Source organism: Myxocyprinus asiaticus, chromosome 12 (genome assembly GCF_019703515.2).
Source record: "Myxocyprinus asiaticus isolate MX2 ecotype Aquarium Trade chromosome 12, UBuf_Myxa_2, whole genome shotgun sequence".
Taxonomy (NCBI): domain Eukaryota; kingdom Metazoa; phylum Chordata; class Actinopteri; order Cypriniformes; family Catostomidae; genus Myxocyprinus; species Myxocyprinus asiaticus.
In genome coordinates this window covers 19,478,559-19,494,380 of record NC_059355.1, presented here as the reverse complement: position 1 = coordinate 19,494,380, position 15,822 = coordinate 19,478,559, and the positions used below count along the sequence as shown (strand labels likewise).

The following is a 15,822-nucleotide window of genomic DNA, read 5'->3' as shown; positions in this document are numbered from 1 at the left end:
CCGTTTTCCACAGTTTATTGGAGATTATGGCTTCTTTAAATTTCCACCATATCGTCCCATGAGGAAAAACTCAGGATTTTACATAAATGATGATATTTCATGGGTCGCCGTCATTGTTATCGCGTCTGCTCACAGTTGACCCGCAGCAACTGTTAGCTGATAATTACCTTTTTACAAAGCAATCACGCAAACTCTGATCGCAAACGGCTGTTTTTAATATCCAAAGTGCTGTCGCTGTGACAGATGTGATGTCAAATATGATCTAACAATGATCTTATCTGATCAAGATCCTCATATATGAAATAAGGGGAGGACCAGATCCCGTCTCCACCACCGCAGCACATGTACTACTGTTTGTGAAAGGATAAGTGAATAAAAATAATGTCATACTGCTAAAATGATGTCTTTGCATTTATTTTGAATGCAGTAAATAATATTGTTCAATCGAAAAGGCTGTTATTAAGTTTTGATATTGAATATTATCAAACTGAAGTAAGAATATTATTATTTATTGGATGTGGGTTAATAATTTAAGCAGTAAAAACACATATTGCATGTCTAGTGGTAGTTTTTATTTTTTTATATATTACATTTATTAGGCTTTAGAAGCGTGTTAAACATGCGAGGATGCATCAACCTGTTACATGTCCGACATGATCATACAGGCTCATTGAACCAAGTTTAAACTTTTATTTATATATATATATTTTTTTTTTTTGCTGATATTTCAGAAAAGAACCCACATTTCTTAAGTGTAAACCATAGATATTCCTTTATAATAACTTTCATTAACATTAAAATACACTTTTACATTCTATTAAGATGAAAAGATTATTTAAACTGCAGCGCTGCCTATTTCCACCATTAAAAGCTGCTGTTTGAAAGGACCCGGAAACGGTGTTTCCTGCGGTGTGAGGTCAGAGTAATTTCATCAATAGCCAATGGTAACACGAGTATGGCCCGACTGGCCGGTCCGCGAGAATGTTTTCAAAACGAAACCGGTCGTGTTGCAAAAAAGGTTAGAGACCCCTGAGCTAACGCTCCTGAAGGAACGCAAGCGTGCCCTAATTAATATTCAAGCGGAAAAAGCGTAATAGATTCACGAGCACTGCCTTCCACCGTAGAAGGATTCGTAATTTCAAGAATTTCTTTGCATGTTTAAGACCTGTTTGTTCAGTACAGTAAATAAAGAATGTGAGAACAATACGCAGGGTTAGTTTGATGGTTTCGGTGCATGGGTGTATCGTCTTGCATGTCGTAAAGGTCGCAAAGTGTTCAATGAATTTCAAGAATGTATTTACTTTCAAATGCATAATATATTAAACCCCTGTTGGAAGGCATATAGAGTCAAGCTTGTCAATAAAGCCAACACACATGGAGATTTGCATGCTGCTGACTGAAGGAAACAAAAGAGGAAATCAAAGACGAAACGGGAAACGGCCCACTATCACCTTCACCACAACCCTTTTGTGGTTGTAGCCTACCTCATGAATCAAACAGTCTCATCTATTATTCTCAGGACGTTAACTTGTTTTGCTAGATAAAGTTAAAGCTCTGCTTACTAAACGCTTAAAAATTACACCACAATTACCAGATTACTCCTGTAAAACAGCAAACTGTTTTGATACATTTAAAGAGTTAAGAGTTAAGGCATCAGTTAGAAAATCATTTCACGCTATAAACCATAGAAGTTAATCAAATGATTTAGTAGTATAAAGGTTAACTTCTAAGTTGATTCTACAACAAAAAAAGTTAAGCAATACTAAAAAAAGAAAAATTTATGGGAAGACCAGGAACCGAAAATCTAATGTCAGACTTTCTGTAAATTGACATCAAATTTAACCAGAATTCACAGGTGAAAAGCTAAAAGGAGAACATAGATTAGGCCCATGTAATGATATTTGTGTTCTTGGCTGATGCTTTTTAATCATAAAAACTTACTAGAGAAAACATTATTTTGCCACAAAAAAATAAGCTAAATTATCTTTATTTCTGTTAAGCATGGTTTTTCCCCTAAGAACAATGCATTATGCATTGCATTTACTGTTGCTTTTTAGAAGGTTCTCTTCTTCACACTCTGGAGTGATCTTCACACATTTACAGACTGAGTATCAGCAAATTGTAAGGTGAGATCTTGTAAGTAGAGGGGCGTTAGTGTTCCTTCAAACGGGAACTTGACAGTTCGTTTCGGTTAAAAAGAACAGGCTAGCAAACAGGTCATGTGTTTTGTTGAAACTGAAGTGCAGATATTTCTGTATACAGTGTAACCGTCGCCTTGCCTTTTTTCTTTTTTTTTCATACAGAGAAATGTGGAGGATATCTACTGTCCAATTCAGCAATGTAAACTATTGAAAGAAAACATAGCATTTTGAAACAAACACTCCATATGGACTAACCTTTTCTTTTTGTTTTTCTGTTTCAAAAGTTGCTTTTTCTTTGCAATTCTTCCCATAAGGCCTGCAGCCCTGAGTCTTCTCTTTACTGTTGTACATGAAACTGGTGTTGAGCAGGTAGAATTCAATGAAGCTGTCAGCTGAGGACATGTGAGGCATCTATTTCTCAAACTAGAGACTCTGATGTACTTATCCTCTTGTTTAGTTGTACATCTGGCCTTCCACATCTCTTTCTGTGCTTGTTAGAGCCGGTTGTCCTTTGTCTTTGAAGACTGTAGTGTACACCTTTGTATGAAATCTTCAGTTTTTTTTTGGCAATTTCAAGCATTGTATAGCCTTCATTCCTCAAAAGAATGATTAACTGATGAGTTTCTTAAGAAAGCTGTTTCTTTTTTTGTCATTTTTGACCTAATATTGACCTTAAGACATGCCAGTCTATTGCATACTGTGGCAACTCAAAAACAAACACAAAGACAATGTTAAGCTTCATTTAATGAACCAAATAGCTTTCAACTGTGTTTGATATAATGGCAAGTGATTTTCTAGTTCCAAATTAGCAATTTAGCAATGATTGCTCAAAGGATAAGGGTTGGAGTGATGGCTGCTGGAAATGGGGCCTGTCTCGATTTGATCAAAAATGACTTTTTTTAAATAGTGATGGTGCTGTTTTTTTACATCAATAATGTCCTGACTATACTTTGTGATCAGTTGAATGCCACTTTGGTGAATTAAAGTACCAATTTCCTTCCGAAACAGCAAAATCTGTACATTATTCCAAACTTTTGGTCGCCAATGTAGTTCCATTAAAAGTGGCATTTTACAATTAGTGATAGTGTACTTCCTGTTTCAGTTAGAATTTCATTATAATAGAAGCAATGGAAACCAGCAAATGGACAAATCAGATGTATCTGAATTCAGAAGTTGGGGATCTGATAATCTCACTATACTTAGACATGACCCGACAGGGAAAATTAATAAAGATTTAATTGGTCTCTAACCATCTCAATGCCATCCAGCACACCAGCATCAGGAATGATTTTTCCTGTAATCAGGGATAAAAAAAAAAAAAGGATAATCTGGAGGAAGCAACATACATAAATGTAAGGGTTTAAAGCTGCTGTATCTTAGTAACACATCTAAAAAGAGTAATAAAAAGCAAAGGACTGCTGTCAGTGATTTAAAGTGATTGTCTCAATGAGGCAGGGTTGAAATCAAGCATGATTGTGGATAAGGGTTGGAGAGTAAAGACAAATGGAGAATAGTTCTATCCATACAAATATGTCAAGAAACAAGGATCCAATTATTCAGTTCACATTTGTAAGTTATAGTTAGGCCTACTTTGAATACATCTCAATATTTAACAGTCACAGTGAAACTAAGTCAGGGGGTTGGTGAGCACAAGATAATAAACCTTACACATGAACCTTAAAACAGACTATTTGCGTGAACTGTGAAGTTCATTGCAGATGCTCTTTTGCCAAAGTGGTTTACAAGATAGAAGACACCATGCAGCTGTTACAGGTTACATAGCGAAAACCCAGGACAAAAATAAAATAAAATAAAATAAAGATCTCCTGAGTTTGAGGGGGTTGTAAACATGGCAAAATTAGAATTACAAAATATAATGGCATAGAGCTGAGAAACATTTTCCACAACGCATGCCCTGTGCAAAAAAAAAAAAAAAGGTATGCTCAGATCATTTAATGTGTGTGTGTGTGTGTGTGTGTGTGTGTGTGTGTGTGTGTGTGTGTGTGTGTGTGTGTGTGTGTGTGTGTGTGTGTGTGTGTGTGTGTGTGTGTGTGTGTGTGTGTGTGTGTGTGTGTGTGTGTGTGTGTGTGTGTGTGCTGACTGTGATGTCTAGATGGCGCAATGCAACTGTGTGCAGATGCGTATATTTTGTGGACAACTGTGCTCTCTACTGGACAACGAGACTGCATGTTTATACAGCGTGACAGCAAGTACTGTTGTCTTCTTGTCCTGTAGAATTTTTTTTAATTTAATGTATTATGGAATGCTGATTTTGTACACTCTCTTTAAACAAAATGTCTTTTCTTTCTTTCAATTTCCTTTAAACAGACCTGCGCTGGGTTTTTTAAAGTGAAAGATACATTTTTGATAGATACATACGTGCCATAAAAATGTTATAAAATTCACGTTCGGTATGCACTATAACCAGGGTTGGGAGGGTTACTTCTGAAATGTATTCCACTACAGATTACAGAATACATGCTGTAAAATTTTATTTGTAACGTATTCTGTTAGATTACTCATGTCAGTAACATATTCTGACTTTAGATTACTTCTTCAGCACTGGTAGATTTTTTCACTTGTTTTGATTATAAAAACTCTGCCAGTACAGTAAGACAAAATACACATGTTAAAAATACATTCTCTGAAAAACCTAAATATCTTATTCAGTGTTGTTTCTAAAACAAGATAAATCAAATTGATCTTGTTTTAAGGATTTTTAGATATTTTTACAGGGAAACAATACAAAAATTATCATCAAGAATATGATTTTTGCCCTAATATCAAAGGTCTTACTAGAAAAAAAGAAATTATGAATTTTCTTGATAAAAAAAATATGATCGTGCCTGGTAACATGTGCATGTAAAATGGCTAGAAATAGCATTTTAGCTTAGCGTAAAGCTGACAATTTACACAAGGTTTATTTCTATTTCTTCTGCTCTAAACTTACTTCAAACGTAGTTCTCTGTCTGCTAGTATGAATGTTACATATCATAAGAAAGTGTTTCACCGCTGTTCAAATGCACTTTGGATCGCATCATTTATATGTATAAATGTTTTCCATCTGAAAGACCTAAATATTAAATGAAACAAATGACCATAAAATGTAAAGTAATCTCTTCAGTAATCAAAATACTTTTTTGAATGTAACTATTCTAAACACCAACTGTAGTGGAATACAGTTACTTATATTTTGTTACTCCCCAACCTTGACTATAACATTAGGTAAGTGATAGAAACAAACCATAGATTGAGGCCTGAAAATTACCATTAGCTATTTCATAATGAACACAAATAAAAATGTTTCGAATACCTACCTTTTTATAATACAATACTAATAAAACCATTCTGTGGTACGAAACCATGGCATTTCCATAGTCCCTTTCAAGGCAAGTTAGTCAACTCGGCGGCCATCTTTAAAACGCTCCAGGACTGCTATTTTCTATGGATAAAATAGGCATGCTTCATAAGCCAAATAACAAAGGGAAATACATCTGTGTGCACTTCCATATTTAATTCATATAGGACTTCAAAGACATTTAGTCATCAATCTTTTAGTTCATACAAAATCCTTTAGTTTAAACATTGGCCAGCATCTACTTAGTTTACAAATTTAAACCATGACTTGTACTACACCGATAACTAATACTGGCATTATATTCTTGCTGTTTAGCCAGAGGGGAACACAGTGGAGGATTTAAGCATGGACGACATGGGCATTCACCCGTTGTCTGACAGGCAGGCAATGTCTGTATCTAAAAGGTGATTGGCTCGTTTATCTGTAAGGCAGGACTTCCCTTTTAATATTGCCATATTGGACATTCCAATTTCTTCCATTTATTTGAATACAGGTGGTCCGTCTTGGGCTTTACAGTCTTTGGTATTACTAAGATGGTTTTTGCACAGTAATCTAAAAAAATGTATCGTAATTGACTGTAACATAGCCTACTTACTGTAAAAAATTAAAAGATACTTGAGGCACCATTGGGTGCCACTCTGGAGGAACCAGGGGGTCAGGAATTGGCTGGTTAGCAGGTCCCTGTTAGCACCTGCTGGTAGATGCTGGAACTACACCACCCGATGGCAAAAAGCATGTTTCTCCATAGACAGCCATTCAAAAGTAGCCATGTATTATGACACAATATTTTTTTTTTCCAAGAACCATTTCAATTTAAATTATTTCATTACATTATTGCACATAGTCATCCGGTGACTGATTGTTTTTGAAGGGCTCTGAAAAGCGTGAAATTTATATTTTTCCCTATCTATTCCCATTGACAAGTGATTAGTCACCTGACTCCCGATCCCAGAACTGAGCGCCCATGAGCAAAGATGGTAGTCTCCATTTCGCTAGCTTTCTGGGAACCCTGCACTAGCTGAACACAGTCATAGAGATGAATGGGGATGCTAATGGATAGCTCTCTCCAGGTATTTTATAGCTCCATGGGTGGAACGTAGAAGCTTTAAGCACCCTTTCAGTTCTCTGAACTGCAAGAACTCGAAGGACTGTCAATGGTTCCTTTAGTAACCCCATCATAAGGGAAAGGCTTTGATGCACTTAATATATTTAAAATGTAGTGTTCATGTGCCTGTTAATAAACAAGCTCACAGTTGTCTTTGGTAAGACTAAAATTAAGTCTAATTTGCACTGCTTTGTGGGAAAAGACACTGAACAACTTTATGGCCAAAAAGTTTTCCTTAACTGAAAATATTTGCTTATTAGAACAATACAATGTTTCAAAATTGATTCTAATTAAATAAATACATTAAAAAAAAATTTATTCTACAGCATTCCCTAGCTCTGGCTGCAGTCATTTTAAGACCCTGTTTACAGCTGGTAATAAGAAGCATTTCGGATGATCTGATCGCAAATGGTCAGCGCTAAATATAGTTGTAAACGGGGTGCAAAATTTTTGTGATTGGATCACAAAAAACACATACAGAGGTAGTCAAAATCCACATCGCATTTGAGGTTTAAAATGGCGTCCCGGACAGCAGCGAAGCACCACCTCTCACCAGTCAATTACCCGCCGAACAAATGTTTAAACTTATGTGCGGATTTAAAAGGAAACAACCGTTTGATCGGAAAAATTGAAAAAGCGATTACATTACGAATTTCACAGCTCTTCCTTAGTGTGTCTGTCTGATTTGAACATGCAGGGTGACAAGAACTAAGCTGAACTAACCCAGGTACTCCACAAAACAACCAATGCGTTTGCGTTTGTGCTTAGATTAAATCTCAACTGCATTGGGAGAAACAGCGCGCTGGTTTTGTTCACGCTTTCTTTGTCTTTATTACTTTTTTGCAGTTTATTTTCATTCAGTAACACACTGATATAGTGATTGATGTATGTCCATACGAAATCATACATGCTCTCCTCAAAATCCCAACACTGCAACAAAAGAATGAATAGACACTCACCGCAACAACAGCTGTGTTCATTTGACAACGGAAATAACACTCATATTTCTCGCTAAGCATCATGGGATGTAGGAAAAAGGTGGATAGCCCTCAGCTGAAGCCCCCACTGGCTCAGCTGACAGTTATTTTCCATGGCAACGTAGAATGTAAACAAAAGTTAGCCTTGTGGTATGCTGTCTTACATTTTGGTCTTAAATTAGACCAATCTAAGACTACTGGACTGGTATAACATTGTGCACTGCAAGTATGTTCTATGAGCAATGCCTTATATGTACAATCAACTGTTTCAATATTCACTGATGTCAGACTGGATGAGCTAAGTGATGTGGGTGTGACCGACATTCAGTAGTCATGTAGTCATATCAAGGGAAATTCTCTGTTTTGGTTTCCTTTAGCACACGCTAACATTAGTTTTGTCAACCGATTAAAGCATTTTGCTCAGAGATGAAAGCATTACTCTGTCTTTATCTATCATGTGAGCTGATAACTAACTGCTGGAGCATTTTTGAGTCACAATCAAATGGAGAGTACGAAAAGAAGACCGATCCAGAGCACTTTCCAGACAGAAGTTTTGTGTTTTAAATTAAAGTATTAAACACTGGGTAAAAATCAAATAAAACAATACATTTTATTAACAATGTGATTACTCAAAATAACCTTGTGAAAAGCATGTCGTTTTCAGTACCGACTTTACACAAAGTAGTACAGCATTGCAACAAAAAAGTAAAAAAAACATTTTATAACAAAAAAGACAAACAGTCATTAAACACATGAGAGGAAAGAGAAAACAAAGTATGAAATGAGCATCTTTGTATTTAGGTGGAAGACAGAGGAGATACATAGCACATAGGCAGTAGTAATCGTGAGGAAGGTGAAGGATGCTTGAGGTCACTGACTTCTGCTACTCCACTGGTTCAGGAAGATCATGGTTGAGTTCAGCATATTCTACCATGCTTCTCTACAAAAACACAACACATTATCTATGAGATATACAGTACTGTGCAAAAGTTTTAGGCATTTGTGAAAACTGTTGCATAGTGTGGATGTCTTCAAAAATAATGCCATAAATAGTTTTCATATATCAATTAACATCACACAAGGTGCAGTAAACATAAAACAAGCTAAATCAATATTTGGTGTGACCACCTTTGCCTTCAAAACAGCACCAATTATCATAGGTACAACTGGACACAGTTTTTCTTGGTTGTTAGCAGATAGGATGTTCCAAGCATCTTGGAAAATTCGCCACAGTTCTTCTATCTATTTAGGTTGTCTCCATTTCTTCCATCTCTTCATGTAATCCCAGACTGACTCGATGTTCAGTGGGGGGCTCTGTTGGGGTCATGCCATCTGTTGCAGGGTTCTCTGTTCTTCTTTTCTGTTCTTTTATATTTGCAAAAGGAATGTTTGGGAGTCTATAATGTATACTTCCTATTGACACACTAAAGCTGAAGATATAAATAACCATCTTAAGACAAATGTATGTCACCACTTTTGATCAGAATTCATGAAAACGGCCATTCATTCATTTTCTACATCATAGTATAGTATACATCATGATGGCGCCACAGATGGCCGCCTCGGTGTGGAGCGCTCCTATTGTTTTGTTGTTTTTGTTTGTTTGTCCTGTGTTTAGTAATCTTTTTCCAATCAGTTTTACCAGAGACGAACTGCTGAACATTCGACAGCATATACCCGTCTATCTTTTACCGGATTTTGAATATTCGGACGTTTTGCTGGACATTTTAGTCGGAGGCGCGGCTGTGCTGTTTAAACGCACTAGGAGACGCAGGCGAGGGAGATGAGCAGGCACGCTGGTCAAGCCGTGTCGGCGCGGATTTCGAACAGCGCTGCCGAGTATTCATCTTGCGAATCTCTGCTCTCTTCCTAACAAAATGGACGAACTACATCTCCTCACCCATACAAACAAGGACTTTTCAACCTCTGCTGCCTTGTGCATCACAGAAACCTGGCTGAGTGAAGCCATTCCAGACAGCGCGTTACATCTGCCAGGCTTTTAGCTGTTCAGAGCGGATCACATCGTGGAGTTAACGGGGAAAACGAGAGGCGGTGGAACATGCTTTTACATCAATGAAAGTTGGTGTACAGATGTAACAACGTTAAAGAGGATGTGCTGTCCTAATTTGGAAGTGCTCTTTATTAACTGTAAGCCTTTCTACTCGCTGCGGGAGTTTTCCTCGTTTATTCTGGTGAGTGTGTATATCGCGCCAAACGCGTGTTTGAATGCCGCGCTGCAACAGCTGGCTGATCAAATCACAGATATGGATCAACAATACCCGGACTCAGCTATTATTATTCTTGGGGATTTTAAAAAAGCAAACCTCACACGTGAACTGCCCAAATACAAACAGCACATTACATGCCCCACCAGAGACAGAAATATACTGGATCACTGCTACACAACAATAAAGGATGCATGTTCCTAGAGCAGCTTTGGGACTATCTGATCACTGTCTGGTTCATCTTCTTCCAACCCACAGACAGAAATTAAAATCTGCTATGCCTGTAGTAAGGACTGTAAAGAGATGGACCAATGAAACAGAGCTGTAACTACAAGCCTGCTTTGACTGCACTGATTGGAGTGTTTTTGAAGCTGCAGACACCAATCTGGATGAGCTCACATATACTGTAACATCATATATCAGTTTCTGTGAGGATATGTGCATTCCTACTAGGACTTATTTAACATTTAACAACGACAAACCATGGTTTACAGCAGAACTCAGGCAGCTTCGTCAGGCCAAAGAGGATGCTTACAGGGTTGGGGATAAAGTATTGTACAATCAGGCCAGGAACACACTGAATAAGGGAATCAGAGTGGCTAAAAGAAGATACTCTGAGAAGCTGAAAAACAAGTTTTCAGCTAACGACCCTGCATCAGTATGGAGTGGCATGAAACAACTAACGAATTACAGGACTCCTGCCCCCAACCCTGTGGTGGATTATCAACTGGCTGATGACCTGAATGTGTTCTACTGTAGATTTGAAAGGCCCAATCTCACACCCCACACCCACTCTGACCTTCACTTCACACAAACACCAACACCTCCTGCAACCCTCCTCCTCCCCCCTCCTGCTACTCAACCTGCACTTAAGATCTGTGAAAATGATGTGTGCCATGTCTTTCGAAAATAAAGGATAAGTAAAGCACAGGGCCCAGATGGCGTTTCACCTGCATGTCTTAGATCCTGTGCCAACCAGCTGGCCCCCATCTTCACACAGATCTTCAATAGATCACTGGAGCAGTGTGAAGTCCCATGCTGCTTTAAACGTTCCACTATCATCCCCATCCCAAAGAAACCAAAAATCACAGGACTTAATGACTACAGACCTGTCGCCCTGACGTCTGTGGTGATGAAGTCATTTGAGAGACTGGTGTTGGCCCACCTGAAGGACATCACTGGACCCTTTCTAGATCCCCTTGAATTTGTTTAGAGCAAACAGGTCTGTGGATGATGCAGTCAACATGGGATTGCATCATATCCTGCAACATCTGGACAGACCAGGGACATATGCAAGGATCCTTTTTGTGGACTTCAGTTCAGCTTGCAACCCCATCATCCCAGCTATTCTCCAGACTAAATTACACCAACTCTCTTTTCCCACATCTATCTGTCAGTGGATTACGAGCTTTCTGACAGACAGGCAGCAGCTTGTGAGACAGGGGAAATTCACTTCTAACACCTGTACAATCAGCACTGGTGCCCCACAGGGATGTGTGCTCTCCCCACTACTCTTCTCCCTCTACACCAATGACTGCATTGCCAAGGACCCCTCTGTCAAGCTCCTGAAGTTTGCAGATGACACCACTGTCATCGGCCTCATCCGAGATGACGATGAGTCTGCATACAGAAGGGAGGTTAAACAGCTGGCTGTCTGGTGCAGTCAAAACAACTTTGAGCTGAACAAGCTCAAAACGGTGGAGATGATTGTGGACTTTAGGAGGAACCCCCCAACACTGTCCCCCCTCACCATTCCAAAAAGCACTGTGGCAGCAGTGGAGTCATTCAGGTTCCTGGGCACTACCATCTCACAGGACCTGAAGTGGGAGACCCACATTGACTCCACTGCGAAAAAGGCCCAGCAGAGGTTGTACTTCCTTCACCAGTTGAGGAAGTTCTACCTGCCACAGGTGCTGCTGATACAGTTCTACTCAGCAGTCATTGAGTCTGTCCTCTGCACTTCTATAACTGTCTGGTTTGGTTCAGCTATGAAATCAGATATCAGAAGACTTCAAAGGACAGTTCGGATTGCTGAGTGGATTATTGGTTGCCCCCTGCACTCCCTTCAAGAACTGTACACTTCCAGATTGAGGAAAAAGGCTGGAAAAATCACTCTGGACCCCACTCACTCTGCCCACTACCTTTTTGAACTGTTGCCTTCTGGCCAATGCTTCAGAGCTCTGAGCACCAGAACCGTCAGGCACAGGAACAGTTTTTTCTCCATCTCATGAACAGTTAAAACTTCCCCTTTGAGCAATAATTAATGTGCAATACACAGCTTAGTCTTTTTATATTATCCAACACATCCTACCTCTTCTGCCATTACATTCCCTTGCACTGTATATAACCGATTTGTATTCATATTTGCACTATGTATGTGTATGTGTGTATGTATGTATTTATATTCATATATATGTATGTGTGTATATATATATATATATATATATATATATATATATATGTATGTGTATATGTATGTATATATATGTATGTATGTGTATATATATGTATATATGTATGTGTGTGTGTGTGTGTGTGTGTGTGTGTGTGTGTATATGTTTTTCTTTTCAATATGTAACTATTTTTTTTATTCAATTGTAATTATTTTTTAAAAGTCTTGTTGCTGTTTTTGTATTGTTGTGTACTGGAAGCTCCTGTCACAAAGACAAATTCCTTGTATGTGTAAGCATACTTGGAAATAAAGCTCATTCTTCCTCTTCTTCTTATTCAGAAATAAACTCATTTTATCTCACTAACATCCTCACACCGATAAATTTCTCTCTCATCACCTTTTCAACTTGCTAATCTTTGACGGCAGAGTGACTTGTAAACACACTATTGTAAACCCTCCAAAATATTGAAAGTCTCAGAGACAAACAAACCTAATGAGAACAGGAGGTGAAAAAATTTGAGCACTTAATATTTAGTTTGCAGTTAAAGACGGAACCCAGAAAGAAAAATGAATGAATTTCAGTTCAAAGTCAGTTAAAGTGATAGTTCACCCAAAAATGAAAATTATCTCATAATTTACTCACCCCCTTGCCACCCAAGATGTGTATCACTTTCTTTCTTCTGTAGAACACAAACAAAGATTTTTAGAAGAATACCTCAGCTTTGTAGGTCCATACAATGCAAGTGATGGTAGTCAGAACTCTGAAGGTCCAAATATCACAAAGGCATCATAAAAAGTAATCCATATGACTTCAGTGGTTTAATCCATGCTTTCTGAAGCGATCAAATTGGTTTTGGGTGAGAACAGACCAAAATGTAACTCCTTTTTCATATAAATCTTGACAGCAGTCTTCTTGGCGATCATGAGTTCAAGCTCGATTACACTTCCTATACTGCCATCTAGCACTCTGCTCATGCATCAAGTACTGTACTAGGAAGTGTAATTGAGCTTGAAATCATGATCGCCAAGGAGACTGCAATGGCAAGATGTACAGTGAAAGGAGATGTATTTTGGTCTGTTCTCACCCAAAACCAATTGGATCGCTTCAGAAAACATTGAATAAGCCTCCCGTGTCATATGGATTACTTTTATGATGCCTTTATGTGATATTTGGACCTTCAGAGTTCTGGCAACCATTCACTTGCATAGTGAAGAGCAACAGAGCTGAGATATTCTTCTAAAAAAATCTTCATTTGTTCTGCAGAAGAAGAAAAAAATGTCACAATGCACACACAGTACAAAAGTACACATCTGGGGTGGCACGAGGGTGAGTAAATGATGAGTAAATTTTCATTTTTGGGTGAACTATTCCTTTAAAAGCTTTTTAAATGCTTTTGCTTTTAGCTAGATGTAGTTTAACTGGACTTCTGCTTCTCTTTCCACTGGCCTTTCACAGGAATTATGAGGTCACTGTGTGTGAGAGAGCTGTCTGTATTCTGGACCTCTGCTAATTGTTCCCATCTGGAAAGTCTGATGGTGTTTCCCTCTTCATTTACAATAGGCAGAGTCCACAAAACACACACATTCTGTCCTGTCTGTGTGTATGATGCATCCTCCCACATGACTTTGGGACGTTGAAGAAAACCAAGTTTGCATACAGAGCTCTCAGGTGCACTGACGTGTTAAACCCTGTCATTGTCAAACGTTGACAGCTAAGGAGATACTCTGACAAGAAAACATTAACATTTGCTAGCTAAGACATGCAAGGATGTAAGCAAATAAGCATTTTACAGCGCAAACTGAAACAAATAAACAAAGAAAAGAAAGTGAAACAAGTAGTCATAACATTACTGCCTTAAATAGCCAGCTCCCAACCATAATCACAAGTCCGACCCAGGCCCAGTATTTATTATAATATTATGTCTAATGTTTATAAGTAGCCAGTCATCAGTATGTTTTTTTGTTAGCCAATGCCTTCCTCGATATTAAGCGAGATTTATCTGATCAGATAAATTGTTGCTGTCACCTCTGTTTCACCAGACCAATACCGATTTTTATTTTATCTTGTGTTACAGATTTTCTTTTAAGTGTTGCAGGCAGCCTACTGGTAAAATATGTGTGCAGCTTATGCTGGGCTAAGATGGAATCAACATGTTACAGATTTCTCGCTGAAAAGTAGCTAACGTTAATTCAGGCAAATGTAGTTAATTCAGTTAAAACAATTAATTTCTGTGGTTTTAGTCTACAGTTTTTTAAGTGTGTTACTCTGGCCCCATGTAAACTATTAACCACAATTTCAAAATACAAAAAAAAAAACTTAAAAATGTATTAATTTTAACAAAATAACCAAGTGCATCTGTAAACAAATGATGCTAGACTCTTTTTTTTCACTTCACTTTTATTAGCCAGTGTTGAAATTACAACAGGTCCCATGGTAATTTTTAATGGAGTGAATACAGTGATCCTTAAGTTTACACCGATGTCCTTACACAGGTAAAGTTCATAAAATGAACTATAAACATGATTCACTAATGTCTGACAACCAGAAATTGCCCAAATAATGTTTGTCTTAATTTTAAACAGTATACCTATTTTGTATTTTGAAACCTAACAAACTTTGTTTTGAAATGTTTTGCTTTTAAAGAGCTCTTGTGCTATTTTGTTTTTAAATATGTATCACTTGATATGATATCATCTAATACAATGACATTCATACATTTTTAAGGGTGGTTTAAGTGTCCAAATATTTTTTTAAGGGCCAATGTAAGTCAAAAGTTCATCAAAATTATTTGTAACAATAATTTCTTAACCGTTTAAATACACCGAGACCCAGGAGAACTGCTGATCATTTTAAAGTTCAACCATCAGGGTTGAAAGAATGAGAAAGGTATAAAGACTGAAAGATGGTCACTTACATGGTTCATGTGCTCAGGAGCCCCTGTATAAACCATCAGAAATGAGCAGAATGAGAGTGCTATTACAAAACATATTGTGGTGCAACACATAAGTCACTGTACAGGGATCTCTTTTGGTATTTTATTGTCTACTCTGTACCTTGAGAGGTCTGAAGCTCACTGTACACAGTATCAGTGCCTTTTCTCAAAGGAACTAAAGAACATAGAGAAAATTGTATTTGGATGAATCTTTAAAAGGGTTAAAAAATAAAACTGCAAACAAATGGCATGGTAATTTCCAAATGGATTCATATATTTGTTTTGTACATCAAGAGAAATCCTTGTGTAAAGAGTAAAATGCAAAGTTTAAAACTGGAATAGATTATAAAATGTCTGTTGGAGCTAGCAATAATGCAATTAGCCTGGCCTTTCCTGTTTATAAGATGTCTCTGTAAATAACCACTAAAATTAAAACCCAGGGCCCTTGATAATTTGGGTGGTTAGACCATACACAGGAAGTGGCTTTTCTCTTATCAGCTCATGTATAGCAGGAAATCATAATCTTCCTCTTCAAAAGGCAAGTGGCAGAGAGAGAGAGAGAGAGATAGTTTAAAAAGTTGAACTTACTTCGTGCAGGGTCTACAGGCTGAGGATGAACCACCTCTGTGTACTCTATGTCACCTTCAAATGGTGACCCTTCACTGTCTTGATTAACATCTATAAAAAACAC

At 37.8% G+C, this 15,822-nt stretch overlaps 1 protein-coding gene across 12 annotated transcripts in view; it reads right to left on the bottom strand.

The window, feature by feature from the left end:
• Positions 1–7,426: 7,426 nt before the first annotated feature.
• Positions 7,427–15,822, bottom strand: part of pecam1b (platelet and endothelial cell adhesion molecule 1b) — a 31,913-nt gene continuing 23,517 nt past the window's right edge. The window contains exons 10-13 of one of the 12 annotated variants that reach the window (XM_051712049.1): positions 15,720–15,809; positions 15,253–15,306; positions 15,114–15,136; positions 7,427–8,521 (exon numbers count right to left, since the gene is read on the bottom strand). In XM_051712049.1, the coding sequence (XP_051568009.1) occupies positions 8,465–8,521; positions 15,114–15,136; positions 15,253–15,306; positions 15,720–15,809 (224 nt within the window). In that variant the 3' untranslated portion in view covers positions 7,427–8,464. Of the gene's footprint in view, positions 8,522–15,113; positions 15,137–15,252; positions 15,307–15,719; positions 15,810–15,822 lie in introns of those variants that run through there. The other 11 variants (XM_051712048.1, XM_051712046.1, XM_051712044.1 and 8 more) reach the window with 11 other exon arrangements.